A 19,974-nucleotide genomic window follows, 5' to 3' on the forward strand; every position below is an offset into this window, starting at 1 on the left:
AGCTTGAGTCAGAACCTCAGTGCTGACTTCTTTTTACAAACTGCATGTCTTTGTGTTTGTCCCTTAACACCAAGTGACGTTCATTTGCTTCTTAAAATGTTTACGAGGATGTCAAAGTGTGTTCTCTAAACCCCCAAGGGGAACGGAGGAATGATAAGCACAACACGCTGCAAGCAGGGGTAGCTGAACATTTCCCCAAATGTTGTTTCTACCCCTGTCTCTGCCTCACTTTTTGTCCTTCTCCAACAACATCCCAAACCCTTGGAGAGAATCAGTTTTCTTATGATAAGGGGTTTAATTTAGGATTTGTTTCATTCTGACACACATCCATTTTTCCCACTTTCCGTCCGACCCAGTGCGATAACTCAGTCCCCTCCTGTTTGATTTGGCTCCCTTTAAATCAGACGCCCGGAACTTCCCTTTTATTTACACTGCAATCTGACACAGTAAACATTAGAGTGTGTGTTTGTGTATCTGCGTTTCTGTCGGTCTGGGTTGTGCACATGTCTGTGTGTGTGTGAAGCGAGAGTGTCAGGAGGATGCCTGGATATTGGGGTCAGGCTTGTGTGGGAAGATCAGTCAGGAAGCCTCCCCCCTTTCCTTCATCCTGCAGGGAGAGAAAGAAAGAAAGCAAGAGGATACTTCACAAGTCATTTTACTGAGGCACAGGGGTTGTGTACTTAGCACCACAGTCTGAGAACTCCCCAATGAAACTATGGTAGGGTTGAATTTCAGCTACCCCGTTGTGTTATCATTTCATACCCTAGTGACTTTTGAAAATGGCTTTGACTTCATGAGAGAATAATAGTGTTCTGGACTGTTCAAGTAACAGCTGTGAACATGAACATCTTTCTTCTGCAGCTACAGTCCAGAGAATTTCAAGTAATCTGTCATTAAGGAATCCAGTCTTAGGCTGAGAAGTCAAAGGTGTGTTGCAAACAGACTTTCTGGACTCATGGAACATTTATTTGAGAGTTTACAGCCAAATAAACTTTATTTCACAACACTCCTGCCATTCCTAAGTCAGGAAATGTGGCCTTTATCCCAGGACTAATGTCAAATTGTGTAGCTTTCCAATTAACAATGATTAAATAACCACCACAGAATGTGAGGAAAGTGCTTTCAGGAGTTGACATTGAATAAGATGAGCATGTGTGTGCATGTGTCAGAAAATGTGTTTCCACTGTCCACTGGGATTCTGCGTTTCCGTCTTTAAGGCTCTGTTGACGTCTTTACACACACATGCTCATCCTTGTAAATACTACCTTGCTGTGAGAGGGCGTGTTTGTGTGTGTCTTGTATGTGCTTGTGTGAGTGTTTAATTGGCTGAGGTTGAGATGGGTCAGAGCCCAGTGCTCTGGGTTAGCGGGGGACCTAAAACACTCACTCAGTCAGAAGGTATTAAGGCAGTGACACTTTTATGTCGTGTTAGCTGTGAACTCTAACACAATGCCTTGAAATGGAGCAGTGACTATGAAGTGTACGTTCTGACCACAGCTTTGATTTGAGGGTGTTTGCATCCACAGCAAATGTCATTTGTCAGTTTTTCTCTTTTTTAAATTTTGTTTAGCAGTTTCCTTCCATTTTAAGAGAGCACAAAGGACAAATTAAAATAAACTTAAAGTAAATAAAGTTATCATATTGAATGTTTGGTTGCAAAGCCTTTGCAGTCAGTGAAGTCTATGACCCATGGTGTCCTCTGTGCTGATGCTCCTCCAGTCCTGTCCTGTAGACATCGTCAGTACTTTCTTGTACTGGATACTCATTTGGACTGAGGTCAGGTGACAGACTTGGTCATGGAAGAACTTTCCGCTCCTTGGTTGTCTTATCTTGATGTTAATGATTATTAAAATGACTACACTACTCATTTGATAAGGATGTGAACACCTTCACTCTTAAAGCTGAAAGTTAGAGCTTAAACCTCATAGTCTTTGTTTCAGTAGAGGTGCCCATGTGACTCAAGAGTAAGGGCTGCACCCATGAGCTGCAGCATCCTTTGGTCCAGCTAGTCCTGGTACTCTTCTCTCCCCCCTCATTTTCAGTTATCTGCATGTTATACCTCTAATAGTGGCATAAGTGCCCAGTTTGCTAAATGACCGAGCTAGAAGAGTGAACACATCCTAATACTTTCTGGCTGCACTGGATGTGTTCAAAGAAAACTACCAGGAATGGGACAAACTAAATTGACAGGATTATGGAGTGATGTCTGCCAAACATCAGCTTTTTCCTATCAAGACCTGTTCAAATGTAGGATTTTGACATTTCAAAATTAAATCAGTTACTGACATCCTGGAGATTTGCTTCTGTTTTTATTGGTATCTCGTGGCCTTTTCCTGCCAGTTGTCTTTAGTTAGAAGGAGATTGACCAAACCCCTGGGTGTGGAGTGATGAGATAGCTTCTGTCTCCACTGCATGATCAAAGACGCTCATCTCACAGCTCCCTTTGTTGGCGTTTGCCGTCCTTTTCTACAATCACCTTTTCCCTTTGTTTTCCTTCTATCTAGAGCTGCAGTTTTTTTGTCTGAGCTGCCCCGCCCGTGTGAGATTACAAGGAGCCTGCGTTTAGCTGGACAGAGTCAATAATGATGCTATTAGGCAGGAATGCCAAAAGAGAGAGGTGGAGGTTGTGGAGAATTAGAGGAAGAGAGCAGAGTGTGGCAGACTGCATTGTGTGTCTGTGTGTTTCATGTTCTAATAGACCTGCCCTGGAATATTAAAATGGCCTCTAATTTTTAGGGCTGTACAAGCACCTTCTGAACTGCCCCAGGTGTTCTTGCCACATTAGTTTCAACTCCATGTAGCTTTGTAAAATCTGTGCTCAGTGGTTGTCCACCTTTCATCTCGGAAGGCAGCTCATACTGGAGATCTGCTACAGGAACAATTTAAACATCGTCCATTCCCTGTTTACAAATTTATATTTGACAGCTTTAGAGGTCCCGAGGCTAATTATGGATAAAGGATGTTATTGGTGTTTTAAAAAAATCACAGGTAGTTGATCTTTTGATGCACTGTCTGACATGGATCCATTTGGAATGAACGACCCACTCAAGAGGCATTTGTCAAATGTTTCTATTACTCTGTTTTCTCCACCATGTTAGGTTGGTTTCCCTCTATGCATTGGATTTGTTTTCCAACCTCTGTTGAATTCTCTGTCTTATCCTGAGGTCCTGAGGGTTCAAGTGCCCTGGCTGTGACCTTCGGGGCTCTTTGACATCACTGTCTGGGCTCTCACCAATATCCTTTTGACCTATGGCGGCCTGAATGCTGGACAGACTGGAGTAGAGAACAAGTGGAGAAACAGGGGAAAAGATAACATGATTCGCATCTGAGGCATAAAAGAGAAAGAAACAAAGAAAAGGAAGATAGCTAATTTTAATAGTAAACTTCTCCAGACTGAGGAAGATGATAAATTGACAGGTTTATTTGACACGTTAATTTCTAAATGGATATGATTTAAATATGTGGAGGTAAAGCTCCATCCACTGTCGATAGTTGGTTGCTGAATCCTCAGAAACAGAAATCTTTCTTTCTCCAGTTAAATGACATTTCATGCAGAAACTATAATTGTCAATATTTGTCTATAATTAAATGAATTAAAATCAATAATCATCTGCTTCAAAAATGTGACAAGTTGATCGTGAGCTGTGTTTAAAGGCAGTTTACTTCACAGAGGAATTTGACCGCTATCATCTGTGTATTTATTCAGCTTGCATTGTGTGTCACAAACGCATGTTTTGCTGCATGTCTAAGATGTGTTTTTCCTGTTCTGGGGCAGACATGTTTACCTGACCTATCTCTAACTCTTACCATGTGTCTACAGCATGAGCAGCCAGTCACTCCAAGTCCATTTACTTCGGAGAGCTGAGCACCCGAGGCAAGTCAGGTGATTTTGATAACAGCTGCCACTGGCCGCCTTTTGTTGTTGGGGAGCAGCTTTTAAACGCTGTTCTTGCAGTTTGTTGTGTCCAATGCTGTAATAGTGCTGTGACTACAGAAGTCTCAAGCTACATAACACATTCAGAAACTCATACAAAGCTATGAATAACACATTGACCCATTTTGGTGCCTCTACAACAAGAGTTTAGGTTCCAAACCACTCCGTCAAACTCATTGACCTAGAATCCAAGTGGATCGTTTCCAGCTGCTCACTGCCAGCTATACCAGCTGCAGACATGCCTACACGATGTTGTATATTATTATTTGCCAGTCAGCATTTTTTGCGCTTTATTACTCATAATAATAAGCAGCAACCTCAGCTCTTTTACTGTTGCCCCTTCAACAAGGGTTTTCCTCAAACCAGTGTTTTTATAGTCAATTTAGACTCTATAGATCGACGTCTAGACATTATTATTAAGGAAACATTTTTTCTGAAAGGATTTTTTTGCACAGATTCATTCAGTCATTGTTTTACATCATACTTTTGGTGTCTGGAGGACTCATTAGAAGCGAACTAGATTTATGTCCACAGAAATCTGGTGCCAAACATTCCCATGGTTTGGTATGGCATGACCTCATGTTGCCTGTGTCTTCCACGGCTTTTTTTTTTTTTAGTATTACTGTACATGTACATTTTAGCTGAAACACATGTGTTTGTAGTCACATTTAGTCTGATGTACTTCTGTGTTCACCGAAGCAGATATTTATTTGAGTTGGATGATCCTTTAACACATACAGGGGTATATGTGCAGGACAACTGGGTGGCAGGGGTTTAGCTTGTCTATTGTCTTTTGTTTAATACAGATTTGAAGACTTGATGATGCATTATTCAATATTTTTATATTAACAATGGATCAAATGACTGTGTGTGTTATGAAAGAAGTCACTCACTGTGGAAAAAACCCACAGAGAAGAATTATTATCCCCTGTCTTTGTAGTTTTTTTTTTAACTCTTTCTTTTGGTTTTACACTGTTATGGTTTGGCTCACTCTCTCTGCTCTCATCAGCTTTATTTCCATGGCACTCTATCTTCCAAAGTTAGCTACTAGCTGGTGAACATAGTGAAGCATTTAGCTGCTAAATAGCCAGACAGTTCTCTCAGCAGTAAGTGGAGACTGAAACAGAGGTACAAAAAAAGAGTTAATATTGGATTTACATGGCATTTGGCCAGAGACTCGACTCTAAATGAATACTAATGGTGTTCCATATCTGCTGGATGTGTAAATGGGACGTTGTTTGCTAACACATTCACCACAACAACTTTATAAGGTGATAATATGTCAGTGTTGTGATTACAGCTTGTAATGCTGCCTCCAAGTGGCCAAAAACCCTTCAATTATTGCTGCCTTAATTAGAATCCTTCTGCTTGCCTTGTTTTATTTTGCAGAAAAGACCTTCCCAAGCAGGACATTGCATTCTTGTAAAAGGTTCATGATCTCATTATTGCAGGACAACAGGTTTACAGCCAGAAGTGAGCAGGAGGTTTTTCAGTGACAGTATGTACTCAGTTTGCTGACAGCAGGTATGATTCCTGCATTGTTCACAAAAACAGACAAGCTCATGTGTCATGAAGGAAGATTACCTTTTTTCATTCTCTTGCTCTGTCAGAAAGATACATTACTTAATGGTAACCGTGTGGCTTTTTGTTAACGAGCCAAGTTTCTGAGATGCTGTCTGTAGGTGTGCAAGAAACACTGTAGCTGTGAGCCGTTTGCTGTGCTGTGCCTGTCATTGTTCTCTCTCTCTCCACATCCACGCCTCTTGTCCACTCCACCTCCAGAGAAACCTGGTGTGTAGTGCTGAAACATTTCCTGAAAGGCTGAACAACTGGTGACAGTTCATATGTTTGTACCAGAAGAAAGGATAGGAGTAGACATGAAGCAACAAAGCATCTGAGGATTTTAACTGACATGGAGGCCTGTGTGGTTTTTAACTGTGGCAAATGTGTCTGAACTGGACAAGTGTTGAGGTAGACTGAATTACTGGCTACAAGGCTGAAGGCCAGTGTCCTCTGCCCCCTGCCTCTGGGGGGGTATGTGTTTGGGAAAGTCATGTATCATGAAGACCACCTTAGACTAGTATTTGCAATGGCATAGGGGACGTTTTGTTCCAAAAACCCCTGGACACACTGTAAAGCACTTGAACATTATAAAATAATTTACACATGTTGGACTGTGTTCATTCCCTACAAATATCAGTCAGTGTGAAACACAAGCTTATTTTAACAACGTTATTCTTATTTGAGCTCATGGACAACTGTCTGGAAACCTCAAAAGAACAAAATAATGTTCTTTCCCATATGTAAACCTGTTTTTGACTTGATTTTTTAATGTTCACAAAATACCTGAAAAGATCTGAGGGAGCTCTTGTGTGCGGTGGCACACCGGTTGGAAATCAGTGCCTCAGACATCTGAGTTTGCATCTGTGTGTGGTCGACAGCGCTGATCTGCTGCATCTGAGGTTCCTCCGTCTGCTTCAGCACGCACAATTAGAATTTCCTCAGTAAAACAAAAGAGGCACACTGAACCGAAAACAACACCCAGTCACTTTTGAGCAGTCTGGCATTACACCAGTCGTCAGTCATAAAATACGTGGTCATGAGCTATGCAGTCTACTTAACTTTTAGAGTAAATTAATGCAATTTCTGCAATTAAAAGACCACATTTAATTCAAAAGTATTTTTTTTTTTACCAGGAGTGAATCATATGATCAGGCCTATCCAAGTCTCAGGGTTTTATTTCTACAATGGAGAACATATGTAGAAACGTCAATGACGGCCGACTTCTAAGCATATTTGCTGCTTGTGCCAGTTTTTGCCCTTTCAGTGAGAGGCATTTAGAGTCACACAGCGATAATACCCTGTGATGCCTCTCTAAGCCACAGCTTTGTCTTTTTAATCGTCTTCTCTAGCCCTCTTTTCCACCCTTCACATGTTGTCAACGCAGTGAAATACGTATTTGTCCCACCACTTTGCTGTTATGCATTACAGGTAAAGAGGAAGCTGCACAGCACAACCTATCAGGGGTCGGGTCAGTTTTGTAAGCAGTGTGGTTTTGTAAGATGTTGTTGTGCGAAGGTGTCACCAGGAGTTATGACCCTGATTTGTTTGCTTTTGTGTTTTATGTTTTCCACAGGTGAGGTTGATGAAGAGGTTAAGGAAGCTTGACCTTGACACCCCACTATCAATCAGTATTGATAGGGTGCTAAGCAAAGAAAATGACAACACTGCTCTGAAAAACATTCATCACAAAGCAGACTATAACTCCCCTAAAGTATATGGACATCATGTTCATCTTCAGTCACATTCCTTTGACCCCCCAACCCAACATGGTTAGTGTTTAGGTTGTTTGCTTTTAGACGTCTGGGTCAATGTTTCTTACCAGAGTTCTTGTTTGAAATAACTGGCATAAGCCAGCAAAATGGTGGTTGCAAAAAAGTCAGGAGCGTGTGAGACAATCTTAATACAAACCAGATTTTGGCTGTTTGTTTCTACATATTTTGAGAAAAAAGTTGAGCCTGTCCTCCTTGTGGTGTTTTCCTTTGAATCCCCTACTCAAGCACATACACCTTATTTCTACCCAAAATCACAAATTTGCATCAAAGCTTCAATTTAAATAAACCATGTATATATTTATTTTTTCTCTATAGATAATATCTGGACAAATATTGCATACAATTCCCAACATCTCAGCTTCTCTCTCGTTACATGCAAATATAACGTATATGTGATATAGGTTAAACAAGTAGACAGTGATGGTTATTCTTCTTGCCAGATAGGACTCTGTCTTGTTTTGAGCAATAAATTATCCACTTACTTTCGCTCTCTTCTTCCTTCCATATTGTCTGCAGTTTTCTCTTGTGGCTGGTGTTCAGACAGAAAGTCTAGGCGGTCACCAAACCACACAGAGAGATTACATTCAACTCTCTCTTTTATGTTTTCCTTTGTGGAAGTTCACAAATCCACACATCAGGCTGAGTCATATAGAACTTGTGGTGACAACTAGATTAAAGGCTTTGAATGCTAACATGTGACACTGTTTATACAGATCATTAAGAAAATACATCTTTGTTGGGTCCACTATGATCATTGGCTCTCACCACACCATCCTCCAGACCAGATGTAAATGGAGCTTCAAAAATTATGCGGTTACAAGTTGAAAACGTCATTCAGTTCCATATTATCACTGCCTATTTATGACTTCTAGTGAAGTTTATCATCATCATCATCAACCTTTATTTATTTCTCTGAGATACGTTGAGGGTTGACCCTCACAGAAACAAAGCAAACAATCCAAATACAAAGCAGTTTCAAATAAAACAATTACATTCAAAACCGTTATGATTTAAAAGATTTAGAAGCATATTTCTGAACTGTCCCAATGTTTCCAGGGAATAAATATTTAAAGTACATTGTCGAGTATTCCATGAATCTGGAGCACAAAATCTAAAAGCCATCTTTCCAAGGTCAGAGTTGACCTAAGGAACATGCAGTGTGGTTCAGTCCTGAGAGCGGGTTTGATGAGTTCCAACATTTAGATCTATCAATGATGTAAGATAGTTTGGTAATTTATTTAATAGTGCTTTATGAATGAATATATACCAGTGTTGATCTTGTTTCATGATAGCACATAGCGATGATAGCACATAGGTGGCCTGTGTTGACAGATAGTTTGCGTCTTTGGTGGACAACAAAGGTTTTTCCCTCAGATAATTTAAGTTGAGTTATAGCTGTCAACAAACACGTCTCAGAGGTTTGCATTTAACATTAGATTTTGTCTAAGTCATTATACACTATTTGGTAAATGAACTGAACAGTATGTTGCATTTACTTGAAAAACTGAATGAAACCATTAACTCAGTTGATTTATGCTGCTTCTTCTTTATATGGAAAGAGCATAGTGACAGGACAGACAGGAGACAGAGAAAATGTGGCTTCATTTATCTATTTTCATTTATCATTTATATCTGGAGCAGCATTTTTTCTTCTTACTTCCAACACACCCTCACAGGCGGGAGATTTTCATTTGCTCCAAGGTCACCGTGTTTATTTGGCTGTATGAAGTCTTAGATTTACACACCACACACATACACACTTAATTAAGACTTCCACTCGGGTTGCATCTTGGTCTGTGTTCTGTCTCTGGCACCAGTTACCAGTCAGTTGATGACTGGTGGAGGGTTCAGAGCTGTCATCTGTTTCTGGAACATGCTCCACATCAGGCCGTTCATCTGGGAGGAATTACATGGCTGTGTGTGGTGTGTGCATCAGTTGGGCCTTACCATATATGTATGCGTATTGGGCTGTGTGTGATCATTTGAACTCATGAGTTCAGTTAATAGAGATCAGTGGTTTTGCAGCCCATCGTCCCAAGATACATCCAGTTGCATCAAGTGAAGTGAAACAAGAGGGGCAGGGCTGCAGTTAGCAGAGTTTAAACTGCCTGGTGGTCTTTCTCACTTTCTGCTGGTTGTGGTGAGAAGTTTCCATCCCAAGTTCAGTTTGTGGTGGTTTGAAATCAAGCTTGTGGTCAGCTCCGTTGCTCCAGGCTAAACGTCAGTCATGAGATGGCAAGGTGAAGTCAGGCAGGGTAAGAGATGCAGGGGGAAAGGGTAAGGAAGAAAAAGAGGAGAAGAAACATAGACGGAGAGGTACTGTAGAAAGAAACAGAGGAGTAAAGTAGGAAAACTCAAAAGCAGAAGGAGTCTGGATTGTACAACAGACTTTAAACATGTCAGTCCAATCCTCAAGAATGTGTAAAAGAGAGATTTGGAAAAGAGAGATCCACACAAAATATGATCTTTTTTGATGATCTTTATTCTACAGTTTGTTGACAGTCTTTGTTTTGAATATACCTGACAGCAGGTCTGACAGGAAATGGAAATGTTAGGTGCAGTAATTGTACCTCAAACCTTTTTCCTATGTTCCTATGTTAAATTTTATTCTAATGAGGAGGAAAAGAATAGTTAAATGTGCATGAGTGGATCAAAATAAACAAGTAGTAAAAAATGTGTAAGAATTTGATACTATGATAAAAATCTTGTAAAATAACATGCTTTGACTTTTGGGGCTTAGTTTGTTGTAGGAACATACGTCTGATTTAGTGCTAGTGCTGAACTTGTGTGAGGACATGATTATGTTCCTGACACCAGAAATAACAAGTCTTTATTTGCAAAAAAATGGAGATAATTATCCCATCAGAGGGGCTAACCACTTCCTCTACACTATGCTGTCCCGTCTTAAATAGGCAACACATATGAACTTGGTAAAAAGCAGGAATCAATCTTTCACAAGTGTGTAATTTCCTGTTTGGGAAAATCTTTTAGGATGATTTCACCACTCGTGTCTGAGGATAAAGGGGCCAATTTGACCGAATCTAATGAGGGATTCAGATCAAAGAAAAGTAAAAGAAGAAATAAAGTTAACAATCAATAATTAAGTAAATAAAGACAACAGTTAAAATGGAAATAAAGCAAAGGAGAGCTGGCAATTGAAAAAGGAAGACTGTTAACAATTATCACTGCACATTGTTTTTTGTTAGTAGTTTTGTCACCTATTCCCAAGGGAGACATAAGACACAGTATGTGAGCTCTATATTAAGAGTGATAGCTGCTCATACTGAGATCATTACAGAGCACTATGTTGTTGACCTTTTACCTACAGAGTACTTGCTTATGTTTGTATTTGCATTTCTATGTCAAGAGTGTAAATGCACATGGGTGCGTTACCTCAGTAGTATGTGTCTGCAGACATGTTTGCTGCTTTGTGCTCAGTATAGTCCTGGACACCTTCCTCACTGAGGTGCACTAATTGCCCTGTGTGCTGTTTCATGTGTGTTTTCTCAGTGGGGCTGATTAAGTGAATTATGCCCCATAGCTGATGGTCAGGATGACAGCCGCTCTCACTCTGGCAGATTTAACCCTGAGTCAGCAGAATGATAGAAAGCAGTGTGTGTTTACGGCCTCTGTTGCCGTTAAGTGCTGTAACAGCTTCATGTTGTGTAACCTGTTGGAATTTTTCTTTTCAAATAGAGAAAATCACAGAACCTCTTTTCCCTGACCATGATTTGAGTAAATACTGATACTGGTAACATACAATGGCTCATTCAGTCAGATTGAAAAAAATTGTCAATTAAAATTAAATACAAATAAAAATCTTGAACCATAATTGAACCAGTGCCTGTAAATAGGAAAAAGAACACAACCCTTTGTGACTGTGTTGCCGCTAGTATTGACGAACGAAAGGTTCAGTTTAGAGGTTCTTCAGGTCGCTCTTGGTCTGTTTATTCACAGCACTGGTTTCTGGAGCTATTTGATTAGGCTTTTATAAACCAGAGTCATAGTGAGTCAGGAACATGCAGATCTTTGCCTTGAGGAATGAAAAAATGAAAACATGTTGTGGATGGTAAAAGTGACTGCTGCCACTGCTCACTCTGTCCACTGTGGCACATAAAGCGCATATAAAGAGCATAACTTTTCCAAACTGCCACATCATATCATGTCAGTAATACAGAGTACAACAATGACAATGGTTCTGTCAGTTGTCTGTATGCAGCAGCTTGTGAAACTCTTCTGTATTGCTGCCAAAACTCAGAATTTATTTGGTTGGAAGACACTAACGGCTGTGACCTTTCAACATATTGGCCTTGGAATTCCTTGCTGCTGATGTTTTAAGGAAAGAGAAACTCACTCCACGGTGAATGCATGAGCGACTCCCTGCAAATTACTTAAAGCCTGAATGTCAGTGGAGGTGAAACTGAGTTTGCCATTGGACAGTTGCCCAGTTTGTTCCATCCCATTAGACTTTCTGTGAGTGTTTAAACTTGCACGTGATTTGCAGATGCAAGCTTTTACAGACAGATGAATGCAGTAAGAATATCGAGGTGGAGGCGGAAGTCATTTCATTGTTTACTCCTGACCCACTTGGGTCAACAGCTCACACTGTGAACATATTAAGAAAACAGGAAGAGATGCTGATCGTCTTTTTGACTTGTTTGTTTTGGTCATTTTCTCTCTTTTGTTGTTTCTTTCATCAGACTTTAGAGCATTCCTTCACTCTGAGTTCATTCACTTGGCTTTGTTCATGCCATTTAGGTGTTCCTTGTCATCACTAAGAAGCTATTTCCAATGTGGCAGCCAGAAGACTGCGTTACGTTTTCCCTCATATAGCTACTCACGTGATGTTGGTCAGCATCCCATGTCCTCAGAATGGTAAATTAGAAAAATATATATTTCAATTTTACACAGATCACTGTGTTGCCCAAAATATTTTTTCAATTTATTTTTCCTCAAAAGGCACTATTGTTTTTTGTGTATCTCCAGACCTGCTGGAAAATGCATTTCTGGCAGCAAAGGAGTGATGATTTCCCTTTTCACCAGTTTCAATATGGTGCCTTTGGGCAAGGTACCCCGTTGTAAGAATACTTACAACAGCCATGGGAACTTCTCCCATAAGGAAAGAGATGTCAGCTTTTCCATCTCAGAAAAGTTTGGCTCCAGATCCATGTTCCGTTCGGAGCGGCCAGACACATTTCCATGTTAGTTTTGAAAAGCGTTTCTGATCGCCACAAATGTTCCTATACTCCACCTTGAGGATTTACTAGGATGCCAAAATCTGGGTCATTTGGAAAAAGACTTTATCCTTTTGTATGTTATTAAAGAAATTGAAAGTGCTCATGGAGTGCTTTTCAACTAGAACTGTAAGGTGATGCTGGTCACAAAGAAAAGAGACCAAAATGCTTATGATTTGTCATTGCAATGAGAGTTAAATTATGTCAAACTTAACAACCACAAATGTTTTACTGAACAAAAATTACACAAGACTGAAGAACAGAAAGTTCTCCACAATAAGTGTGTTTAAGGAGTCTCAACACTCTACTAAACATCATAATTTCTCATTTGGGCTTTGACCTTTAGACAAATGTGAAGACTGTTGTAAAAAAGTTCAAACTGTATCCTTTTCCAAAAGTCAGGGATCCTTTGTAATTGCCCTCTCTTCAACAAGGGAACCCTTGTTTTCCAATCTGCTTGCATGTGCAGAACTGCAGTGTGTGTATGTGTGTGTGTGTGTGTGTGTGTGTGTGTGTGCATGGGCTTACGTGTGTGTGCTTTTTGCAGCCCCTCATCAGGCTCATTCCACAGCACAGCTGCAGTGGCTGAAGTCACACAGTTTGACTCAAGAAGGGGCTTAGCAGCTCATTAACGGATACAACAAAGTAAGCTGAGGAACAGCAGTGACTACTAGAACTGGCAGAGGTACAGGCCATGTTGTCACTATGTGGTGGGGGGTCAATGCTTCACTTGGGCTTAATCATGAGTGGCCAACAACTCAAGATCCACGCAATGACTGAAATGAAATTCTTTGTTCTGCCACCGCATAGGCTGCAGCGGTTTGTCTACATACACAACTACAGCTGTATCGATTGGTTAATTAATTAGTTAATAAACTGACATAAAATCAGTCTTTAACTGTTTATAAAATAAATGTTATTTTAGTAATTTCACGAACATGAATGACAAACATCACCTGATTCCACCTTGTCAAATGTGAGAATTTGATGTTTTCCCACAATAGTAAACTGAATAACTGGTCATTTTGGACTGTGAGGTAACAAGTGTTTTTCACAACTTTCAAACAAAACAATTTAAAAAAGAGAATAATTTTTGCAAATGAAAGTAAATGTTAGTCGCAGCCCAATATAAAACATATATTGCATATGTTATCTGTACGTCTTCTAAGAGGGATCCATCCTCTGTTTCTTCCTTTGCTTCCCCATCTAAGGATGATATTGGGCTTTTTACTTTATCTCATGCTCTAAAGATGGAGGATGTTGTATAATATACAGATGAAAAATCCCATTAAGGCAAATTTGATTTGTGTATTCTGGCACTATAACTACTCCTGACTGGACATGATGAAGCCTGTTGACAGTGTGTCATACTGGATATTTACTGTATATTTCAGTTTCTAAAGTTTGTTTACACAGATCACAGTTGCACCACAAATGGTAGAGTGAGTAATTCTGGTGGAATGGTAACAGTGTCAGAGAAGATTTGTCCACACACCGAGCAAAGCGGGACTGTTTCTGATTAGAGACTGGATCATTTACACAGACTCTTCTAAACCAACATTGACATATAATCTGTATTTCAGTCGCTGCAGTTTTCCTAACCTTTAAAAAGCGGCTTCTAGTGTAAATGATGGTTGAATAGTACAGGCTTTAAAATCATCATCATCATTATATCTGATCTGTCTTCATGTGAAGACTATAATTCCAATCTTCTTGTCAGTTTTTCCTTCATCACTTGTCTGTCTGTTGTATTTTTCTCACATTTCTTTCTTTAGCCTTTCCTTTCTCCGTTAGATAAATATATCTCCTTTCCTGAAATTCTCCTCTGCAGTTCATATTGTGACATTTTAATCTGGACATCCGTAAGCATTTGCCAAAACTAATATTTGGCTCAACAGAAGAATTTAAGGCAACAAAAAAATGCTTTCAGTTATTCATCAGATGCAGACTTGAGCCTGTGGCCAGATTAATCACACTGCATCTTTCTGTTGTTTCTCTGCAGAGATTGGACCTGTAACAATCACAACAGACCCAAAGAAGTTCCAGTACGAGCTGAGGGAGCTGTACGTTCAGGTGGGTTCAGAGATCACATTCATCAAACCAAGGAAACAGCGGCAGAAGCCTGGACGCAAAGGGTCATATGGCCTTGATAAAAGCAGCAGACTATGATCATGCCAGACGTCTGGGTAGGAATGTCTGTAAACTGATGAAGACGTTTTATCAGTTCAATCTGCAGCGATGATGACAGGAATCTCAAACAAAAATATGGTTTTCTTTATTTAACAATTAAGAAACAATTCGTTTTCCCATCTATGTTGATTTTCATCCTTTATATAATATTACTACCATTCAACGCCTCATGGTCACATGTTGAAGTCGATAATGATAAACTCTTCATATCATGTTTATTTCCCCTCCTGCACCATTACATTACCATTACAAACAAATGAATAAACAAAAACATGCAAGAGCTAGACAGCTAAACAGCGTACGGCCAAGTTGAAATTTTTGTGTAATCACTCAGACAGAGAAAGACGGTTGTGCAGGAACCTTCTTATGTACCACTGGAGAAAAGCAGAGAAACTGCAAATCCAGTACTCTTGGAGTCTGAGGATGACAGAGACACAGAACCAAGTCGCATTCAGAAATCTATCCTTTGAAGAAAGACTTTGGCAAGTGTCTGTGCATCCTTGGCATGTTCTGCTGTTAATCTGGTGTGTGAGTGTGTGTGTGTGTTGCGTGTAGCATGGAAGAGGTCCAGTTTCCTCTCACTTGCTGCTTCATTCCTGAGTCTGTTTTTCCTCCCCTCACCTCTTCACCTGTGCAGCCCCTGATGAGCTTTTGGCCAGAGTGCATGGAAAATACTCTTGACATTTTTCTTGACGTTGAAATTTTTCTGTCTTGAAAGCAGTTGTGTTTAAGGGAGTAGATGTTAGCCAGAACTTCATATTTTTAAGCCACAAGAACAAACGTGTGTGTGGGGGGGTTATCAGGCTTAGTGTTGGGGGCAATAGGTGAATGGGGGAGTTGATTTTTGGCCAGAGGGGAGATGTTGGGGTTCAAGGGAGATAGAGGAGTCCTGTCTCTTCACCTTCCGCCCCCCTGGCCTAGAATAATGGGTCACTCTATTCCAGATGTTACTCTTGAGGGTTATGCATCAAAGATAGCTATTGAACCCCTCAGACAGACAGATATGTGCCTATTGGAATGCTATTGAAAACATTTCCCTTTGACCCCACCAGTCAGACAGAGAGAATAGTCGATGAGACAGACAAAGACACTCACAATTGTGCACATCACCACACACTGTTTCCTTTTAGATCCTGCGTTTATTGCCCCATGTCAGTGTGGTTGGAAAAAGATTATATTTTCACCCCTTCTTCAGATCTCAAGAGTCTCCTGCGTTCAGGGGATTGCGTTTTGGTCCTTGAGGCATAATGTTAGTGGTGTAGTCAAGTGTGCTGGAAGCCCAGAATCAAGAACCTGTAGGTCTGCTCTGCTACTAAAGAGTGTTGCATTTTATTCACGTCATTTTATTTGACAACTAAAATTGGAAGGGAATTATACACAAACTGTGTTGGAGGCTGAAGTTGGAGAATCAGTATGGATTGGCCGAGTGAACGTCCTCTTGTTGTAACATTCAGTGTATTTATGTGCTTATGGGCACTGCATTGTTAAATGTGTATCACATCATACTTCAGACTGCAAACCATCAATAACATATTTTCCTGATACTTTGACTCACACACTCTTCTACATGCATGTATATGAAAACCATTTGCTGATGATATCCCTCTCTTTCTCAGGGAGGTGGGGACTGTCCGGAGATGAGCATCGGTGCCATCAAGATTGCTCTGGAGATCTCCTTGCCGGGGTCCTATATTTATGTCTTCACAGATGCCCGTTCTAAAGATTATAGACTGACCCATGAAGTCCTGCAGCTCATTCAGCAGAAACAGTCACAGGTTTAAATATTGTTTTTTTAGCTTAACAAGGTTTATTTACAGGTTTAAAGGAAAAGAGATCACAATTTTATGTGTGTGTGTGTGTGTGTGTGTATGTGTGCAGGTGGTGTTTGTGCTGACGGGGGACTGTGATGATAGGACTCACATCGGCTACAAGGTTTACGAGGAGATCGCCTCCACCAGCTCCGGGCAGGTTTTCCATCTAGACAAGAAACAGGTCAATGAGGTAAGAGAAATTTGGAGCAGCGCTTCTGTTCTTTGCTTCTCTTCATGTACAAGTTTTCAGGTTTCAGAGTCAGAAGAGAAACGCTCTGGTTTCAAAAGACATACTTTGGTCACAGTATTCAAATCATTTGACTTTGGCTGAGATTTTCCCTCCAAGCTGTGTAAATTTAATTTAACAGTAGAAGTTTTTACAGCCTCTCTCGAGTCTTTTGCTGTGCCCACGTTGAAGTCTGGACTCCAGATCAAATGTGCAGGAAACATTTAATTGATTGATGCATACCGTCGCTCTTTTTAACCTTTCCAAGAAATGTAAATCAACAGTCTTGGACTGGGCGGTGAGTCAAAGCTTGAAGTTTGAGTAGTGTTGCTGTTTTATTGCTGTAAGATAAGATTCTTTGCTAGGAGGGAAGGAATCTAGATTTTAATCAGTTTTCTATGTGAGAGTCCTTTGCGCTTTCTGTGAAGCATCTTTTTAGCAGCACTCCCATTTCTCTGTCTCTGTTATTCACATTCTTGCTTCTTCTTTCTGAAATTCAATTGTCAGTTTCTACATTCCTCAACAATTCTTTTGTGTCACCAGGACAGAACGCAAGATGGTAAATTAGAAACGTAGATTTGTAACCAGTTTTGAGAAACAATATTTTGTTCTGGTTTGTTTGCAGTGTTTATATACTGAATGAGAATTAACTCGACAACGATATATTGGTTTATGAAAATGCTTGCGGTGTGAAGGAATAGATGAAAATTCATGATAAATCAAGAAATAACACTACTTTCTACCTGCACCCATATTTACATGATGACTTTTTGAGATGAATGTACTGTATCATGTTACTCTCACGTCACAACTGGCTGCTCCCTCACATATTCTGGGTAGAGCAGTGTCTGGGTCTCTCACAGTAGCAGTGGGGTTCTCCACAGGGACAGGGAGGAAATAGAGGGGCAGGACACAGGGGGGATGTTAGAAACTTCCTGGCAAAAGCTTTGCACATGTAGAGGAGATGACCTTGTATGCAGCTGAGGATGTAAATGTGTGCATTAGTGTGTGTGTGTGTGTGTGTACATTTTAAATGATGTGTGATTCCTGCATTCTTTACATATCCTTTCCATTGCTGTAGGTCCTTAAATGGGTGGAGGAGGCTGTGCAGTCGTCCAAGGTCCACCTGCTGTCCACTGATCACTTCAGTGGGGTCAGCAACACTTGGCAGATGCCCTTCGACCCCAGCCTTAAGGAAGTCACTGTGGCCCTCAGCGGTCCAGCACCTGTCATTGAGATAAAAAACCCAGAGGGTATGTTAAGTGTCAACATATATCAACAGAATTGTAAATTGGAATCAAAAAATGTATATATTTAATGATTTAGATGTCCGTCTGCATACATGCACAGATGAATGACAAAGGAAAAACCATAAAGTTACAGTATTCTGGTTAATGCTGAAACCATATCCTGCATCTTTATATTTCGACAACTTAGGCCAGTATTTTATATGTAACTTGCAGCCATCAAGCGCTAAGAATTAGTGAAAAGAAAAGGTGAATAATTGTATCGATGCTCATGTTTGGCCTCCAGGTAAGATTGTGGGGAAGAGTGACAGCTTGACTGAGCTCCTGCACATCCCCAACTCTGCCAAAGTTGTCAACATCAAGGACCCTCAGCCTGGGATGTGGTCTATCAAGGTAAACAAACCGTTCTTTACCGGGAAAAGTGTGTAAAATTACAGGCTCCTTCTAACAATTCCCAGAGAGGAGCTGTCTTACTGACTTAGTGCAAATAGTTCAGTAGTGTAACCTTGGAATGAGGTCACAACTCAGACCCCAGGAGCGAGCTGTGCCCCTGGAGAAGGTTCCTAAGTTGAATTACCGCGGTAATATATCAGCATGTTCAGATACAGTGATATGTAATCAATTTAACATGCACGCTGTCTGGTGAAGGCATCTCCCAGCAAACAAAAACACAATCAGAAAGACGCATTTGAACATGAAGACAGTCCTGATAGATGAAGATAACGTATGTTCAAGGCCTCTGCTGTCAGCCCAACCTCCTATGTTTCTGTTGTGTTCCTCTTGCAGAGTTGAAACTGTTGGCACCCTGCTGCTGAGCTAATGCAAAAAAGGTCACACATTTGACTGCCCACACTGTCAATTCCAGATGTTGGGAAACAACAAGCATTTTTACCTGAGTGATTTGTTGAGGGGGCCTCGGTGGCGCCTGTATTCTCTGTAGACCCCTGCTGCGACTCTTTCCCTCATCTCTGCATAGCTGTGTTATGTGTTAGCGCCCAATTGATTTATGGGAGAGCAGACTGGATGAAAAACTATCATCTCTGCATATTCTCTTAAAGGAAAGTGCGGTTGTGAGCAGATGACGATACATGTATGCTGAGTTTTTTGCATATATGGTAAATGCACTTTGACCCATTTCATATTATTTACTCTGGCACTTCTGCATTAACATCATATGATCTTTTACCAGTGGCATTTGGTTTTCATCACTTGAAAATCTATGCAAATTCTCAGCATACAACTATAGTGAATCTTTGTTGCAGTGCCTTTATTCTGCCTTTTCATGCCTTTCTAATCCACTTTCAATGACGTTATTGGACATTTTAGGGAAATATTATGTATTCAAAGTTCATCCGTCATTGGCTGTAATGCATGTGAGCACTCACATGTAGATGTAAACTTTTCTCAAAAAATCCAAATGAGTTTTGGATTTATTGTAACATGGATGTGAAAAATATGCTCGACCAGTAAAACATTTGTGTTTTTAGACGGAGGTTGATTAACTATATCACATGAATCGTGGCCTTTTCAGTTTTGTCTGCACTTAACCCACAGGTTAATCTCACGCTGGGCTCTGCCACATAACACTAACATAAGGAGCCTTTTCTCTGTTCACACAGAAGAACCGGCCAAAACACTGGCCTCATCTTTTCATGCACACTGACATATGCTGTATTTTCACTGGCAGACCTTTTTCAGTTTTTCATAGTTTGTTTGCATTGGATTAATTTGGCTGTGTAACACAGTTTCCTCTATTGGAGGTACTTTTTTATTTGAGGTACTTTGTAAATTAAACTTTGGGATAAAAAGATTCTGCATCACTGAATCTTTTGTTTAATTTCTACTGAAACACCATATCAGCAAGTTTTGACTGAGGTCTGTGTTTCAGAGCTTATAGAAGTGATGAGGGATATTAAACAGACATAAGGAGAGACATTGCATCCTCCTATCTTAATTCTGTCCTGTGTTTGCCTCTCTCTGTGCTCCCTCCCACTCTG

General features: G+C 40.4%; 1 protein-coding gene across 6 annotated transcripts in view; it reads left to right on the top strand.

The window, feature by feature from the left end:
* Nucleotides 1-19,974, top strand: part of hmcn1 (hemicentin 1) — an 87,591-nt gene that overhangs the window by 10,833 nt on the left and 56,784 nt on the right. For all 6 annotated transcript variants that reach the window (XR_011692094.1, XM_071486216.1, XM_071486217.1 and 3 more), the window contains 5 exons: nt 14,506-14,576; nt 16,310-16,468; nt 16,572-16,694; nt 17,812-17,983; nt 18,264-18,370. Coding sequence is in view for 5 of the 6 variants with exons in the window: in XM_071486219.1 (XP_071342320.1) it covers nt 14,506-14,576; nt 16,310-16,468; nt 16,572-16,694; nt 17,812-17,983; nt 18,264-18,370 (632 nt within the window). In the remaining variant the exon portion in view is untranslated. The remainder of the gene's footprint in view (nt 1-14,505; nt 14,577-16,309; nt 16,469-16,571; nt 16,695-17,811; nt 17,984-18,263; nt 18,371-19,974) is intronic.

This window comes from Trachinotus anak, unplaced genomic scaffold (genome assembly GCF_046630095.1).
Source record: "Trachinotus anak isolate AG129_WGS33_773 ecotype Australia unplaced genomic scaffold, CSIRO_AGI_Tana_v1 ptg000010l, whole genome shotgun sequence".
In the NCBI taxonomy this organism is placed as follows: Eukaryota; Metazoa; Chordata; class Actinopteri; order Carangiformes; family Carangidae; genus Trachinotus; species Trachinotus anak.